The sequence below is a fragment of the Cydia pomonella genome, chromosome 5 (assembly GCF_033807575.1).
Source record: "Cydia pomonella isolate Wapato2018A chromosome 5, ilCydPomo1, whole genome shotgun sequence".
Classification (NCBI taxonomy): domain Eukaryota; kingdom Metazoa; phylum Arthropoda; class Insecta; order Lepidoptera; family Tortricidae; genus Cydia; species Cydia pomonella.
In genome coordinates, this window is record NC_084707.1 from 6,356,300 (window position 1) to 6,375,591 (window position 19,292).

Genomic DNA, 19,292 nt, shown 5'->3' on the forward strand with positions numbered 1-19,292 from the left:
GCGTAAGTGGTGCTCAGCGCATGCAAAATCTTTCCCGGGAAAGGGTTTAAATTTTCCGGGAATAATTTCAGATTCATTGAGCATTTTCTAATCTATATAGGTACATAAGTTTATTTAGATTTTCTAAAAGGAAACAGTCGGAACATCATAAAGAAAATTAAGTCAGAAATCCCAGAAAGTCTCCTGTTAAAAATGACGTCAAACCGCAAACAATAACGTACGGGCCCCTGTCAGTTCGAATTTTTCCGTCAGTAACGTTTTTAATTACGCCCGGAATTAAGGGAATTGGGCCATCGGCACCGGAAGCCGTTGTGTCACGCTCCTTGCAATAACACGTACAGAGGTAATTACACTTTGTTTTTGGCAGTTCGTGACTAGAACTGTTTATAAATTAATTTATAAGAATGGCGGCGAATTGCCCAAAGAGAATTGTCAATACAAGCTTTTATTTAACTTGCAATGTACTTATGTATATATGTAACTATCGGCCCGATACGAACGAAATTCCGATTATTTTGACACTGACATATCTAATCCAATCGTATCTTTAGCAAATGTTTGACGTATCTAAAAGTTCGAATCGGGTCTTATGTTTACACTACGGGTCAAATCTTGCAAGTTAAATTTGACCCACTTTCCGGTTTCCGATGAAGCTGAATGCATACGTAAGTCGAGTGGCAATGCAAAATTAAGGTACCATCGAACTGATCTAATGATGGAGACAGGAGGTGGCTATAGGAACTCTGTGATGAAACAACGTAACCTAATTGTGTTTAGGGTTTTTAGAGTTGTGCCTTGTGCCGATGATGATAGTTGCCTGTGGAACGAAAAGTACAGTCAGCGATAAAAGCTTATAACAAAAATGTTTTTTTTTGCTACACACTTAATAAGTATACAATTAAATTTTAAAGAACTCTAATGTTTTGGTGCAATTGGCCCTAAAGGTGCGTCATTTTAGTTAGTTGTACATACCGTTTGCTACTTGAATTCTATGCTGGCACTGGACGTCTATGAAAATATTTGGAGAAACTAATCATACATAAATATTATAGGGACATTCTTACACAATTTGACTAAGTCTCACAGTAAGCTTAAGAAGGCCTGTGTTCAGAAAGAAAACATCCATGACTCAGGAACAAATATCGACCAGGACCATCGGCTTCATAGGCAGGCTCACTACCCCTAGGCCAGACCGGTCGTCAAAACATAACTAGGGAAACTTAGACAGGGAAACAAACTATCTCTTCTCTATGGGCTAAAGATGGATTCATTAAAGGCCAATTATTCAATTATATCTAATATCCAACATTTTAAAGTTCATCAGTATTTCTATTTGTCACTGTGACCATATGGCTACCATGTAACGTAAGAAAAGTCAATCCTGCCTCGCCTTTTCTCAAATTACGTACCTAAAATGCAGACGTGAAACTTTACTGATATTTTTTTTTTTATATTATAGGACATTATTACACAAATTGACTAAGTCCCACAGTAAGCTCAATAAGGCTTGTGTTGAGGGTACTTAGACAACGATATATATAATATATAAATATTTATAAATACTTAAATACATAGAAAACACCCATGACTCAGGAACAAATATCCATGCTCATCACACGAATAAATGCCCTTACCAGGATTTGAACCCGGGACCATCGGCTTCATAGGCAGGGTCACTACCCACTAGGCCAGACCGGTCGTCAATTACAGACATTTTTCATTTTCAATGAGTTACGTAATAGTTCTTACATAAATATAAACTAGTTTAATACCAAGCAATTACTCTCCTCAACCGATTAGTTACACGCAACGAATGACATTAATATTACAGTTAAATTTAACAGCCCTGTAAATGTTAATTACACCCAATCAATCACAAAAATTCGTAAATGGTTTAGTTTGCTAGAAAACAAGTAAGCAGTACAGTCCAGTGCATAAACATCTTTGGAAGCCAACGTTCCAAAAAATATATTTACACGCCTCTACATTTTCCCCACACCAGGTGGTAAAGGCTCTCTTGATTGTTCAAAAACTGATGAGAAAGTTGCATTTTATCCACATTTGGGGCAAAGTAATCAAATGCAAATTTTGAGTTGGTTCGTTATGTTGGCTGGTAGAATTGAGTTTTAAATTATAATTGTTTGATATTTTAGTAAGTATTTTCCTTGCGTGTGTGGTGAAAATTTTTGTGTTTCACTCGCTGGCAAAATTTGTTTAACCCTCGTGCCTTGAAACCCTCGCAACGCTCAAGATTCCACTTTTCTAACCACTTGCTACGCTCGTGGTTCAATTTCGGAATCTTTCGCTTGCTCGGGCATCAATATTAGCACGAGAGATTAAACAACAACTTTGCTCCCTTGTAAAACAAACAGCTATTTTTGGAACGTTGGCTTGGAAAGATGTTTGAGAACTCGACACAGTCACCATTGGAAGTATCGCGGAGCGGCCGAGGTGCGCAAAAAACATCCTAACACATATCTCTATGTGTTTAGATATTTGTGAGCACCTTGGCCGCTCCGATATATCTGATGACGACTCTACTAACAGGAATACTCTTAATGGACCATCGGTGTGCCTTATGCCTTTGCGATAAGATCTAAAATTAAATTGTAAGTTACCAGCATTTGAGTTGGTTTAGAAATTGAAACGTTTTAAAACAAAAGGAGCCAAAAGGAGTTATTGATGAGGGTTTTGAACGCGTTTTAAATCAACACTCGGTGGTCGTTTATCATTGTGATTGAGTTTACTTGCCTTTGAGAATATCTTTCAACTGTTTTTAAGTGTTATTCGTTCAAATACATGGAATTTACGTTGGTTTAAAATTACAAACAATTTATCATCGAGTTAGTGCGTAATATAACGACTTGATAATATTTATGCCACAAATAACTGAAATAACGTTGGAATTTCAATCTTCAATTATTTTTACATCCAATGTTTGGCATGATTGGCGTGATGAAGAAGTTTGTGGTATTCCAATATTTAATATTTGTATTGGAAATTATACATACGTCACCATAATATTTTAATAATAATAATAAATTAACTTCATCATAATAGATTGTCTAGACAGGTATTTCAACATTACGTCTAGAATAAAGTTAATCTCTATTCATCATTCATGATATATGATTGTTAATATATTGTTTCACAATTATACCTACATATAAGCATATTAAATAAATAAATATTATAGGGACATTCTTACACAAATTGCTAGAGTTGTAGGTACGCAGCCAACGTATATATAATATATAAATACTTAAATACATATAAAACGCCCATGAGCCAGGAACAAATATCTGTGCTCATCACACAAATAAATGCCCTTACCGGTATTTGAACCCAGGACCATCGGCTTCATAGGCAGGGTCACTATCCACTCGGCCAGATGTAGTACCGGATAAGACTGCACGTAAAAAGCATATAGTATTTTTTTAATAACTTTACATACATATGTATATGTATTTATGTGTAAAACAATTATAGTGTGGTAGATAGATACTTCTGAAAGCAGATTTGTCGTGTTGATTGATATGTAAACTTCGAAATGTATGAAGAATAGACATTACATACATAAATATTTAAGAAGTTAAAATGCTTATTTACTTACTTATATAACTTTACCGGATATCGATCATTATGCATTATACCGCATTAAAGATTCATTCCATAGCACTTGACATCAAGGCAATATTTTATTTTAGGAGCCATTAAAATCTACATCAAGCATAACCATAGCTATTAAGGTGTCAATTTCATTGAATGGCGATTTAGAAAATTTAAGTAAACACACAGTAAGTATAGTGAAATAGTGATATATGTAGTCGTTTGTTGTTTAATTATAATGCGGCTTTGATGTTAAAATAACTTATGAAAACTAGCGATAAATGATTACTTTAATTTTTATCACAATTAATACCCAGTTATTTGAGAGCCAAAGCCAATACTCCAGCCCAGATGGCCTACCGCGAAACACGAAAATCGAAATTATGTTATCTTCCTCTCTGTCGCTCGATTGCGCTATGGTTTCGCGGGATGCCCTTATAGTTTTGTAATGTAACACAATTTGCGCCGAAAAAGTTGAAAGTACCTTGTACATAATGAGGTTTTATAATTCGTTACAGTGAAATATGCCACATAATTACATTATTACTTAATCAATAAGTTTTTTAACAATTTATCTAAGAAGCGATTGATTAATGTTCAGTACAGTCAGCTTCAAAAGTAGCGGATCAAACAACGCTTCGAAAGTATCTACCATTCTGTAATAGCTTAACAAAAAGTGATGGTTCTATATGTAGAACAATTTAGACTGTAAAAAATATATTTTTGAACGTGAATTTTAGAGATTTATCTACTCGTATATTTGGAAAAGTTATCCGGAATATCAGATACTTTTGGCGCGTTGTTTTATCCGTTACTATTAATGTTGACTGTACAATAGGAGAAAGAAATAGTTTAATTACCTTACCCTTTGGTTATCGCTCGCTCGTCCTAAATACCAGATAACCTCTGAACATTGAAATAAATGTTACAACAATATTCATTCATTACTTTTATGCAGTTGTGCAGCTGATACTGAACAAAGGTGGATGGAAGTAGTATCTGATTCAAGCCAATCGTTTCTTATGGTACTTATATATTGCTTTATTTCAGATAAATGCGATCCATAATTACACAATCAATAAATCATTAACACTTGCACATATAAAATTAGAATTAAAACTAATAAACCAGGCTAGAAACTAAAATCGACTTAGGTATATGAACATTTTGGATTTTGAAATTTTAAAATTTTGTATTTTTATTTATTTTCATTAAATTGAATTGCTTTTCTAGTTACGTCAGAACTATATATGATAAATGATAAAATACACATGACTAAACTAAGTAGCATTTGAGAATTTGTTGAAAATAAATCCTGAACTTTTTCAAATTTACCATGACATGTTTAATTCCATTATAGGTATCTTGCTTTAGAAGTATCAGCAACAAAACAATACCTATAGTTGAGAATTTTAACTTTTTTTAAAGATGTCATAGATAATCTTTAACGTGATATATTTTTATAATTTATACCTAACTATTTGCCTTAAGCCATACCGGCCCTCATCAGAACAACGTTAGTGTAGCCCAGTTCAGTCCCAAAGGATTGTCTCCCTTGGGCGATAATGTATATTGTCAGTATGTATTACGTATGCTTCTAATGCATGGAATGCACCTTGGTTTCCTAACGTGATGGGAATGGATAAGCTTTTTTTTTATTATAAGTTTATTTTATTTTAGCAATAAATTGACTTAAGTACAAAATCGTGATAGTATTTTTGATAATAAGTATTACATAATTAAAATATTGTTTTTGCTCGAAGTGTTTATGATGATAATACAGACGATTTTATTATAGCATTGTTGACAAGATACCAAACACAGTGTCAGTCAGTGTGATCTATTTACATTTAAACATGTAATATTAGAAGGATGTGTTGAGAATTATCTTCTCGAGCTGTCATGAAAACTCCATGCAATTTTTACCACACCTGCTCGTAAAGGCTCTTTTATACTTCAAAAACGAATGAGAAAGTTGCGTTTTATCTACAAAAGTGGCAAAGTAAGTACCTAATGTCATGCAAATTGTAAATCATAAATCATTTATTTGCTTGAAAAAGGTACAGCTACAGATATAGTAGATTTGAGTTATTTTCTCACGTAGGCTGGTTGACGTTCGATGTTCAGATATTTCAATATTAGCACAAGGGGTAAAACAACAACTTTGCCTCCTTGTAAAACAAATAACTACATATTAGAACTCAGTTGATTTTAAACTTAGTGGAACTTTTACGACAATAATATTAGGTAGGTACTTATAAAAAAAGATAAAAACATGCTGCTCATCTCATATGTATATCAAAAATAACATTTAACAAAAGAACTTGATTGTACAATTCACTTATTCAAAGTTTCATTTGGTTTTTCCGAGCCCCGCGCCCTGTAATGAATAAACAACTTGTTTTATGTCCTGTGTTCCACCCTCGCGGAGTCGGGGATGAAATAACTGTCCCGCTAATCTAAAATACAACCTTTGACTTTATCACTCCGTGTCTTTGCTGGTTTCTGCTGTTGACTACTTATGACAGTTTTTGCGAGATCAACGATCTGATTCTAATCTTTACTAATGGTATCTTCTGATCCAGTTTTTTTAACTTTAATCTTGCCTTTAAAAGGTCTGGAAGACAACTTCAAAACCGAGAGAGTTGGAAGCAAATTGATGAAGTAAGTCCCTATACTACAGGTCCCTATACTACCTACCATTTGCCAATTTGCTTTTGCTACCTTCGCCAATATACTATTAAGTATTGTTGCAGTAATGGAATATAGAATGCTGTTCGGATATAAAATATGTTTGTGATTAAATGTTCCAAACTTCGTAGGTACGCTCTTGATTTTTCTGACAGACACATTAAACAATACAGTCTGTTCATGACTCTTTGGTAATATTTTTACTTTTATTGCTTTTTTTTTCGTAATATTTTTTCTTTATTTAATTTTTGGATGCAATAAATGACCAAAATAAATTCAACATTTATACTTAAATTTTTTGTCATGTCTCCCTTAGTCGAAGGTGGAGCTCATAAAATACACCGTCGCGTTAACAAAAGATTTCCTTTGACAGAATTGGTCCTTACGACCCAAGGATGGATTTCAGAAGTGGAGCCACCAAGATTTTTGATGTAAATTTTTATGTAAAGCTTGAGCCTCAGGGAAGATAAGATAGTTTTTATCCCAAAATAATCCCTTAAAAGTGAAAAGGGATGTGTAGGTTTGTATGGGGAAACAATACCGCCGAACCGATTTAGATGAAATCTACGTCGACATCTTTGATTTAGTTGAAAATTACACCGAACTTGACATACTTAGAACCCAAACTTAATTATTAACCTCAGAAGTAGCCGACGCACACCATAAGGAAAAATAAGTAATATAAAGATAAAACTAACTGGGTTTATCATTTCCTTTAAGCCTTATCTAATATAAACAATTTCTACGAAAAATATTATAATATAATCAACAACAAAACCGCCGTAATTCGTAATTGGATAATTGTATGGTAATGTAGTCACGCACCTTCCTTTACCAACTCACTTTTATTTGCTTTCTCAGTACACTAGTTTATGCCTTATTTATATTTTCGTGCGTGAAATAAAGGGGTTTGGAATAATTATAGCTTTGCAAGCTTGAACGATTCTTAGAACCTCAATGATGTCTAGACGTAGAAATGGCTTAAGTTATAAAACTTCAAGTTACATCGCGCCGAGCGCGACCTAGTCAAGTTTATCACTGTCATAATATAATGTACCTATCATAAAACAACCGTATCGTATGTCGTACTCCTATTCTCTTCATCCTTGCTTCAACGTATTGTACATTTTCGATCCTTTTTTTAATAGCAGGGTTTTTGTATGTAACAACTCCGTAATTATGTTGGATAAGTTGAATTTAAACGGTTATAGTAATTTTATGATTTAACCCACAGGGCTCAACAAACAGCTGTGGCTCGCAAGCCGCCTGCGGCTATATGGACCTGCAATTGCGGCTCTTCAAGGATGTCCTATAATATTTATTTATTTAATTAGACCAGTCAAATCACCTATTGTGGCTCTTTGACATTCCTGAAACTGATTTCTACTGAGGTTGAATCTTCTCTTCAAAAGATTTCCGACCCCTGGTTACGGACAATCTATTAGGGTCTCCATTTTTAATCTCTAAGAATGCTAAGCACCGTAAAAGTTTTATATCTTAATTAGCTTTTCTCACGTGTACCTATACGACGTAATAAATCCACAAAATCCACAATAACCCTCGACACGAACAAATCACTCACCGGTAGCTCACCGGCGCCCTCAAGTTCACGGCCGCCTCCCGCGACGGCGACCTCCTCCTCTTATCGCCCTCGCGCCAGCTGCCGTAGCTCCTCAAAAACCCCCCAACCCCACAATCACTTCCGTTCACTTCCAAAAAATCCGTTTCGTTTATGAATTCGAATCGTTCAGACACGTTCACATTAGTCACGTTTTCAAAATTGGAATGGTTGCTTTCGTAAACGCCGTTATGTTTGGGACTAGAATACACATAGACTCTATCGAGTTCTGAATCGTTCTCAGTTTTGATGGTGAGGTTAGTGAGGTCTGATGAGGTGTTGAGGTGGTCGGTTGAGGTGAACCACGCTTCGAGGATGGCGATGTGAGCGTCGAGCTGGCGACATGTCAGGCGGAAGGCGTAGTCGTGGCATTGTTGCTCTTCGACGATTTCTGAAACAAGAAAAAGTAACACGTTAAAGCCCATGTTTTATTAAACATTTATCATACACACGTTGTCAAGTCGAAACCATTATGACTAACAGGTATTCACGAGACGGCGACAGATTTAATAGGAACGCTTTAGGCATATGAAGCGCCCATTCCCATTCCCAAGTCCTACTTTCCTTTTATTCGTCCATTTTTCTATTTTATTGAAATTGATTTCCATTGGGTTTCTTAGATGAGAAACAATATAGGTATTGTCTTTGTGAAATAGTTACCTATTTGTTTTACAAGGGGGCAAAGTTGTTTTTTAACCGCTCGTGCTAATATTGATACCCGAGCAAGCGAAAGATTCCAAGATTGAAACACGAGCGTAGCGAGTGGTTCGAGAAATAGAATCTTGAGCGTTGCGAGGGTTTCAAGGCACGAGGGTTAAACAAACTTTGCCTCCGAGTGAAACACAAAATTTTTCACCCCACAACGAGAGGAAATTATTAACTATAAAATACCAAGATATTCAAATTAAATCAAGTCCAAATGAATGTAAAAAAAAATATCATTCAAAATCATCATTTAAAAGTCAATTCTACTAGGTAACATAAGGAAACAACTCAAAATTTGTATCTGATTACTTTGCCCACATGTGGGTAAAATGCAACTTTCTCATTCGTTTCTGAACAATCAAGAGGGCCTTTACCAGTTGGTGTGGTGAAAAAATATTTATATCCTCCAATATTCCTGGGAAGTAAATATTTTATTTTATTTTATTTATACATACATCAAATGGGAATGCCGCGCCCGACTAGAAATATCAGTACTAATAATCAAAGTGTTACAAAACTATCAGGTTCCCAGTATGCAGGCAATGCTGCATGGGAATTAATTTGTCATTCACAGTAAAAGCACCAGCTCATGCATATTAATGTCGTATCAGTAACGGATTGCGGTGCATCAATATATAGGTGCCCTATTGTGTAAACATGTCAGGTGACGTATTAACTTGTCATATGCATTGATGTTCAGTATATCTACTAAACTAGAAACACATTCTATTGTAGCAATAGTAAGCAAGATGCCTTGATAAGCGTTCCGGCCGAATGTTAATTAGAATTGACCATTGAAATTTATCCATTACAAATTGAACCGTAACCGTAAACCGTAACGGACGCTTATAATTTACGGTTCAATTTGTAATGGTTAAATCTCACTATGGTCAATTCTAATTAGCGCTCAGTCAATTTCTATATGGTCAATTCTAATTAACGCTCAGATAACACTGCGTTGCAGTAGTGTACTTCATTGTTGCTAGTCACAGAATAAATACTACTACTGATATCAATGTTCCATATTCCGACAAATAAATACCTACATTTCATTTAATTTCATAACCGTAAGAAAGGAAACTTCCTACAAAACCAAACTTTGACAGCGATTCAGGGACGAATCACCTTTTCTAACTTATAGCATCCCTTTCGGTTATTTAAGGTTGTTAAAATTAAAGTCATTATCTTATCTGTGGTCGTGCACGCATAGGAGCGTCAAGTTCTGCCAACCCTAATAATTGGTCGTAGCAATGCTGAGCCGAACGGAGCCGAGAATGCCCGACCGCTACAGTTTCCCCCCACTGCTTAAGTATAAAGTGCAGAGGCACTTAAAACCGAGGTTTTATAATTGCCATTTTCAAAATTAGGTACCCCGCTTTTAAAGTTACCCCGACGCACCTTAAATAGTTACTTAAATTTATGGAATATTAAGTTTTTGGCAAAATTTTTATTTTTGGTACAAGTTTTTATCGCTGACTACTTTTTTCCACAGGCAACTAATACTCATCGAGACAATTCTAAAAACCCCAAACATAATCAGGTTGCGTTGTTTTATCACAGAGTTCCTATGGCTACCTCCTGTGTCCATCATGAGATCAGCTTGATGGTACCATAATATTGCATTGTCACCCGACTTACATATGTATGCAAATTTTCAGCTTCTCCGGAAACCGGGAAGTGGGTCAAGTTTAACTTGCAAGATTTGTCCCATACATACTAACAGGGAAAGTTAAATAAAAGCTTGTAAAATAGCGACCAGCACGGGTTACACAAAACCTTAACAAATTATACACCTAAACCTTCCTCAAGAATCACTATTGATCGGTGAAAACCGTATGAAAATCCTTTCAATAGTTTTGGAATTTATTGCGAATATACAGACAGACGCGGCGGAGGACTTTGTTTTAATAAGGTAGTGAAGTCCCTAAAGAAGAAGTACAACAACTTCTAGCTTTAATATTCTCGTGCCAATCTTTACGTGTCATTCACGAGGACATGTGCCTTGGTACGTATTGTCATGCCATTAAAGCTTAGATTTGTCAAATTCGCGCGTCATCATGACACGATCTATTAGAAGTATTAGAGAAAATTCAATTATTTTCTAAAAATATTTTAATTCGTTTTTATTTCAAGTAGAAACACTACATAAACTATAAACTGAAATAAATGGCATATACTAAGAAAAAGGTGTTGGTGGCCACACCAAAAAGCCACTGAAAAAGCCAAAAAGTGTTCCAGCCTAAGGCACTGGAGGTCTTGGTCACTTTTTTTAGTATATGACGTTTATTTCAGTTTATGACACGATCTATTGCAGCGAACTCCATACAAACGTACTCATTTAACTTGTAATTCTCATGCATCTACATTACCTCATAAAAACTGGTGGTTAAAAAAGTAAATCCTACCCGTTGCATAATTCAGGCGGCCAGCATTCTTGCACGGCCTTTTTGTTCATTCCAACCACAGACCATTATCCATAGACTCCGCTTTATAAGAAAGCCGAGACGTCGTCACACGTAGACACTCTTTTTAGCCTGCTGGATCGTATGGCGTTTTACTCTACAATAAAATGAACAATCCACATTTAGGCTTATTTTTTTTAAGATTCATAAAATCATGCGTTATCCGTTGAGCGATTTCCATGAAAACGATTTTAAATAAAACGGGCTATAACAATGCATCATAATCATAACTTAAACTCATTTAAATTTTTTCTATTTTTAAGATGGCTGAATCAAGTGAGAGCTGAAGAGCAGTGGGCAAATTCGCCCCATATTTTACGAAACCTCAAGGGAATGAGATATTGAACTAAATAATTGTAATATACATAAGTCTGAAGACCTTTTCACTTAGTTGGTCGCGATCCTGCCAATGAAGCCGATGATCCTGGGTTAAAATCCAGGTAAGGGCCTTTAATTGTGTGATATTTGTTCCTGAGTGTTTTCTATGTATTTAAGTATATCTAAATACGCATATATTATAAATAGGTATCGCAGTCCAAGTACCCACAACACACACCTTATTGAGCGTACTGCGGGGGTTAGTCAATTTGTGTAATAGTGTCCTATAATAATTAATTTGAGAGCGGCAATAAATAAATAAAACATTTATTACAGACAACATTGATCAATAGAACATTTACATTTACAATTTAAATTACGTACAAGGCAAATTAAGCAAGCATATAATTGATAAAATATAAAAATGTGTTGATAATTATTAAAATAAGGTTGAAACCTTTAAAGATGTGCGCAGTCCAATGAAATGAAAATAGCAATGCGTGATTCCCCATTTGTCGGATACATGCTCTACTTGCTCCAGTACTCCGGCTAGTAAGTAGGTAAGTGATCTGTGATTCAAACACTGCCCGGGTACGCCCTAATAAATTCACGACGTGTATAAGTTATATATTTATGGAAAATTCTTTGTAGGATTACGGTATAAAGGATTCCTTTATAACAGACTTGGCGCATTAATTGTTTAGAGGAAAGCTTCGTTAGGCGGCATTGATCGACCAATAGAAAAAAAAGAATTGAAAAATTACTAGAATATAAATTCTGGAAATTTTAAAGGCCCTAAACAAGGCAGATACACACCGTGGGCCTATTAAACCGCATTTAGAGACTAAAATGTCATACTAAGTTTCCTGAAATCGATCTTGTTTTAGAGATAATGTCAATTTTTGTGAAAATTTGTTTATAACTTAGTGAAAAACGGCTTTCTAACTGCGTCGCTGCCACTATGTGACTTGGTTTAGACATACCTACAGACTGACATCAAAGTTTTAAGGTAAACTCGAATTTTTTTTATTTGTGAAAATAAAATTACCTATTTATTCGTTTTAATATTATGTTTGCAATTTTTTTTCACCAAGGTGTAAAAATAAATAATGTGTCGTATGCAGAAAACGCATTTTTTTTACCAAAACTCAGATAACTCCTTATGTCCTAAGGAATGCGAGATTAAAATCTCGGTCGGGTTTAATTGGCCCACAGTGTATATATGAATATGTCCAGGAGTGGCTGTCTTTCTGATAATGAGAGAAATGTCAAATTATCCATGTCTACATTCCCTGGCCCTCGGCAGTTTTGCGTAAGTTTTGAAACACATAAATACCAACTTCGTGATTATCCATCTTGCGGCATGTGCGCCCCGCGCCCACTTCTTTGTCAACAATAAAATTAGTCTTCGCTGTCAGACTTGAAAAGGTTGAGTCAAGCCTAGGGCGAGGCCGGAACAGGTCATTCAAACCAAGGGTATTTCATAAACCCTCGTTATTATAACTGAAGGGTTTGCAAAAAGTATTTATTTTATCTAAAATAACAATTTTCTTTTCCGAAAAAGGAACTGAATCCTCAAAACAAAAATGATTCCATACTCATTTTTGGACTTCATCAGCAGATTTTTGCCGACCGGTCCGGCCCAGTGGGTATGCGTAGTGACCTTGCCTATGAAGGCGATGGTCCTGGGTTCGAACCCCTGTAAAGGCATTTATGAGCCTGGCCTGTGATGAGCAGAATGATTTGTTCCTGAGTCATGGGTGCTTTATATATGTTTAAGTATTTATATTTATCGTTGTCTGAGTACCCACAACACAAGCCTTCTTGAGCTTACTATGGGGCTTAGTCAATTTGTGTTGTATGTGTGTGTAAGTTGCACTGTATCAGCAATTGCGCAGTTAAAATATAGTTACCGAGCAATATCGCTTAAAATATAGTTATAAAAATTTGCTATATTTATATTATCTTCGCTTACAAACGCTTACGATCGTCTACCACGCGATTTTGTGTTTCGCTGACTTAATCTCTACTTTCTATGCAGGTCCCGTATTATCTCGCCTAAAATTTTAATACAAGAACGAAATTACACATCATAATTTTAGCAGTAATGTTTCAGATAACATGGAGATAACATAACCCTTTTAATTTATTTCGCCACCTGAACACACAGTTCAAACACATTTCAGAAAAGGGTTACTTGTATGGACAATAAAGGAAAGTATTTTTTGTTACTTTTTATTTTGTTATTTAATCTTATATTATATCAAGTGAAAGCTTATTTAAAATAATATGGGTCATGTGACATGACGTAGGATCACTTTATTTAGTACAGAAAATGAAAGAACTTGTTTTGAACCTAATATCACCGGCGAAATCAAATCCCACAGACATCGCTGGTTCGGCCACCTACTTAGAATGGAAGAAGAGTGACCGCTGGAGAGACAGTGTTGAAGCGGACCTGCTGCGGCAGCTCGAAGCCGATATTTGGCAGGAAGCGGCGCAGTATCGGGAAAAAGGAGGCGTGTTCCTGTTTCGGAAGCCAAGACCCTCTTTGGGTCGTTGAGCCACGTTAGTTTAGTTGTTTTGAAACACTTTGACGGTTTTAGGATAGGTGTTTAATTGATATGTTGTGGTTATGTTAGAAGAGACGGACTACGCTTAATTTGCACAGATTTTACAACAACAGGGCCACCATATCATAATCAAGAAACTTCTAAGAAAATATATCGGTTGTAGGTAGACTAAGGGCCGATTTTTCAATCCCCAGTTAAACAGTCAGATAGGTTTTATTCTACAGATAGCGGCAACTTCAGTTTTTCAACAGTCAGATAGCAGTTAACTGAGGAATAAATCCCTTAACGGAGGAATAAAGTTATCTGTCCGTTCAAGAGCCAGTTAGTACCTATCGCTCTGTTAAGTTGGACGTTTTAGGTTATGTTACAACCTTGAACTGGCTACCTAACCTAATGGATATTTTTGACGCCGTATATAAAATACGAGTATATATAAGATACTAGAATAAAATTTAGAATGTTAATAGAAAAATATTAATATTAACAACAATAATAGTACTAATGTATTAAAAAGTAAATATCTAAAGCAAACTATATTCTTGATCTGCTTTTATTAATATATGTAGCATAAAAATATAAATAAATTTATATCATATATATATTATTTATTTATTATTAAAAAAATCGGTTAATAAATGCACTTTCGATTTCTCAAAGCTGGAGAAACGTTCACGTTTCTTCATATCGCTTATTTTTCAATGCAATGATCACAAAACAACTCGGTTTTAAATAATAATAAAATAACACGACACTGTCGTACGTATATTACGCGGGTAATAATAGTAATGTACTAATGTAATAGGTTATGTTTGGTTTGGCAACAAACGTCAAATGTCAAATAAGCGTTGTATTTCTGTTTCACTCTAACATGTTGAGTTCTGTATCCTTGCATCCTGCTCACACTTGTTTAAAACGAAGTTAGCTGGCTAAGACCACAGATAACTATTCTCTGGATAAAAAAGGAATGAAAAATTGAAAATCTTTAACCAACAAATAAACAGTCAGTTATTTTTATCGGTGGGATAACTATTCGGCGATTTATCTGGGGATTGAAAAATCGGCCCTAAAGGCCGTAAAGTAAAAGTACAATAAGAGAAAAGTAGAGCTATGTAGCTACTCGTATATTTTCACTAGTTTTCCTCTCGGGCACGGGCATTTGCAAAAATAATTGTTTTTGAAAAACATCACAACAACAAAGTTTTTATTCAGTTAGCCCGAATATTGCTGCATTCATTTTATGTAATATTTAATTTATAACAAACTTTAATTTAATTTTTATTGTAATGTCTATTTTATCCCATGTTAATATAAATTGTATTTTCTGTACCTAATATAATGTGTATTGTGTGGACCATTGTTGTCTATAAATAAATAAATTGATTGATTGAAAGCACAGTCAAATGCCACATACACTCCTTTTTATGTAATTACAATATACAATACAACATAATACATTTTTTTAGTAAAACCTAAACTAAAATAAAAATTCACCCCTCGGCAAGGTGCCGTAGATGCTGGCAGCATTACCCCGCTGGATTGCAATACTAATGCGCTGTGCGAGGAAGCTGCCAGCCCTACGGTCCCCAGTCGCATCCACAAGCCTCTTTGACAAAGCCCCAAAAAATTTCAGGGCACCGGGACCCCACGGGCCAAGTGTTTCCACACCAAAAGGGGTAAAACTATATTCTTGGCCGATGCGGCTGTACTTAGCTCTTTTTTTTCGCTCAGCCGCATCCGCCGCTGCACCCGGTGAGACGGAAGTGCCATGAAGATGGGATGGGGCTAGTGTGTCCACGCATGTAGCGTCCCACACCAACACCCGTCCCATCTCCCACGGAATCAATGACATTCCGTCCGGCCTTTTACCATCGTCCCTGAGGACGCCGGAGGGCTCCAGCAAAGCCGGCACGTTAGCGCTGGCGAGCGCGCGTCGCAAGATGTCGTTGAGAGCCCAGTGCCTGGAAAAAACGCCCAGCACTCCTTTGACACGAAAGCCCGTGGTGGCCGCGCACATCGACATCAACTCCACAGGGGCACCGATGAGGAGCACAAACACGGACACCCAGCCGCAAACAGGTTGCCACGCGCATGGTGTTGGGTTCCAAAAAGGTACCGGTGTGCACCGAAGGATAAGCGTGCAACCAGGCCCCGGCCTCTTTAGTCCCCACCGCCAAGAGCCTGGCACGATCTGAACTAGTGCTGCGGCTAAGAAGGTCCTCGTAAAGAATTTTGGACTGAACGTCATCCCAGGCACTCTGTGATTCCAGATTCTCGGGAAATTCTTTACCCGGACAGGCAATAGACCAGGCGTTCTTGGCCTCTGCCAAGCCAACAGTCTCATTGTTTGACGGGAAACCCCGTAGTATCTTACCAATGAGAACTGCTGTGCTATAGGCAGAAGACAAAAACGCCGGTGCGGAGACGCACGACATCTTGCGTACCCCTAACCCACCGTACCGAATTGGAAGAGACGCTTGGATCCACGATTCTTCGGCCAGCTGTAAATTCAAAATTGATTCCAAATTTGATTTAATCATTTTATCCACTGGTATTAATAAACTTTGGAATTTTGTAAAAGGACAGCAGCGGAGCACATACATCAATTTGGGTACAAAAAGACAGGACCTCATGATGGTAATTGCGAAATGAGGGCTAATTTCAAGAAGATTGCTCTCGTACTTTTGAAATTTAAGGATGGTATCCGTAATAAATCCTTGAAAAGACTCTTCGAATATCGGTGATCCCAGCAGGTAAAGTGAGCTTCTGTCAACTATCTTGATGCCCGGCATCATGCCATCGAACTTTTCCTTCACATCTTCCGGACGTAAAGATTCATTCCTGATAAAAAGTTCGCACTTAGCATAGTTAAGGTCTAATCCAATGGAATGAAACTTAGAAACTACGTCCGACAGATCCGAGAGAACGGTCTCCAAGTCGCCTCCTATGGTCCCGTCGTCTAGGTACCAAACATTGAATTTGGATTTTAAATTTTGAGCTTATTTTATATATAATCTAGCTATATTAGGTTGCCTTATTAAAAAGTTGGTCCAGTCCATGGTTCCCCTTAGATAAAAATATACAAAAAAAGGTAAAAATATATTTTTTACTGTCCGTACGCAATTTAGCTAGACAATCTACTTGCAATGTGCCAATGTGAATATTATCTATCATTTATTTATTATTAAAAATAAATAACAGATGAGGGCATATATTTATATAACTCATCTCCGACTACAGGTATTGATTTTCATTGCATTGCGATGTCTACAGGAAAGACGCAAACGAATTAAGCATACAATAAAATTTGTATACGATACCTGTTAGTACACTCAGTCCAATTCGCAAATCCAGCAGATTGCGTCCCAAAAGGCAGCCTAATGCAATTTAACCGGTATCCCACTGCATTCACCCTATCCTGCATCCCTTACTTACACACACAAATCTGTATTTTCCTTTCACCTGTACAGCACCCTTGCGCACCCAAATTGTGCGTTACCATGACGACCGTCCAAAACAAGCATTTACGACCAATTTACATTGATCCCTGATATCTGCTCATTAACTTTAAATTACTGTAAAACAGAATGGCAATCGAAGTTCAGGTTATATTGGTTTTGTATGGGATTAACAAGGCATCTCTATTAAGGGAAAGTAAACGTTAATTGGTGGAATTAAAGTGCAATTTGGATTAATTAACGATGAGGTCGTAGGGTAGGTATGTATAGTTGGGGCGATAATCGGACCGCTTGACAAAGGTTGTGGGGCAGGATTGGTATATTTGTAATGTCGTTTTGCACACTGGAGATAACTATTAACTACTGTAATTGCTGAACACACATCCTGAGGAAACTGTTCTGTTAATGGGGTCACCGTGCTCAATTTTATCAAAGTAGCAGCTTATTAACATTTTATAAATGCCGAATTTCCCCTTCCTATACAAACGGAGTTTCGTTCGAATTGTAAAACTACGTATTGGGTTGTAATGAAACTTTGCACATACAATGACATGAGGTATACATACGCCTGTAATTAGTTTATATAGGGTGCGTGCATGAACTGTAGGAGGCAGCACAGGAGCCGTCAGATTTTTAGCGCGAGGCGTTAATGTGATGTTTTTTGACCGATGTAGCCCACAAGATGGCAGAACCTACTATGCACAAGAAATCACGTGACGTGTACATGTGCATGTTTATGGTTCCGATTCAGGCCACAAGATGGCAGACCCTCCAACGCGCACGGTCCCTATAGCTCCAGCTTATAAAGCAAACGAAATACAGCAAAACAAGTTTTGTATGAAAAATTCGCTGTATCTTTTAACCATGGTATCTGAACTACATAAACTAATAGAAGGCATACATATCCCTTACCTTATTGTAAGTACAAAGTTTCAGAGGAATCTAGCTAGTCGTTTTGAAATGAGAGCTTAACTACGTTTGTATGAAAACCGAACTTGCTGCGGATTCTTAATTAAATCAATGCTAGGATTTTGCAAATAAAGAAATGTTGATTTTCATGTCTGACCACAAAAATACCGAATGAAAAAAAGCATGACAGATTATTATGAATATATTATTTTTTCTTCCATTATCTATTAAAATGCTTTATACTCGTAGATATATAGCTTGAAGGCTAAATAATATACTAGTACTAATCATTTAATTTATTTCATTTAATTTTGGATGGAAGCCATGAGTATCAAATCTATATGATATCAGACCAATATAAACACTTATTTCACGGCTGAATCCGCCTCAAAGACGCAACAATTATAACAAAGGTAGGGTTGACATATTTTCACCTACCACAATAGATCCCTAAGTATCCCTAATCCTCAAATTAAAACAGGGCTCCAACCACTGCACACCACTCGAGAAACAAAACACGTCAAATAAGACTGCATTGTCATGTCACAAAATACTCAGAGAAGAAATCAATTCGCCTCACCGACGAGGGTGCTACCCCAAGTCGGTGCAGGGGTGAAGATGTCTAGGCCGTGTTTCCATTATTAAGAACAATATTTATTCGCTAAATTTCAGAAACTGGCGCCAACGAAAGACAACGAGGTCGATTCAAATTTAACAATTTGTTATGGATTGAATTGATTTTGATACGACGCGCGCATCTCACGTACGTAGCGATCTTCAAGGTAGTATTCAAATTAGATCAAAACTCTAACAAGGTGTTGAATCACGTCACAATCGCTTTTAAGGGGGTTTCTAACGCAAATGACCTTCGATCTGAATCCCTTAGTTTTCTAAGGTTTTTTGTAGCTTATCATATTAACAACAACGGCTGACGGCTGTAAGCAATATAGTA

At 36.5% G+C, this 19,292-nt stretch overlaps 1 protein-coding gene across 3 annotated transcripts in view; it reads right to left on the reverse strand.

The window, feature by feature from the left end:
• The window catches only part of LOC133517609 (uncharacterized), a 214,972-nt gene that overhangs the window by 183,651 nt on the left and 12,029 nt on the right, over positions 1 to 19,292 (reverse strand). For all 3 annotated transcript variants that reach the window (XM_061850952.1, XM_061850950.1, XM_061850949.1), the window contains exon 2: positions 7,883 to 8,309. In XM_061850952.1, coding sequence (XP_061706936.1) covers positions 7,883 to 8,309 — 427 coding nt within the window. The remainder of the gene's footprint in view (positions 1 to 7,882; positions 8,310 to 19,292) is intronic.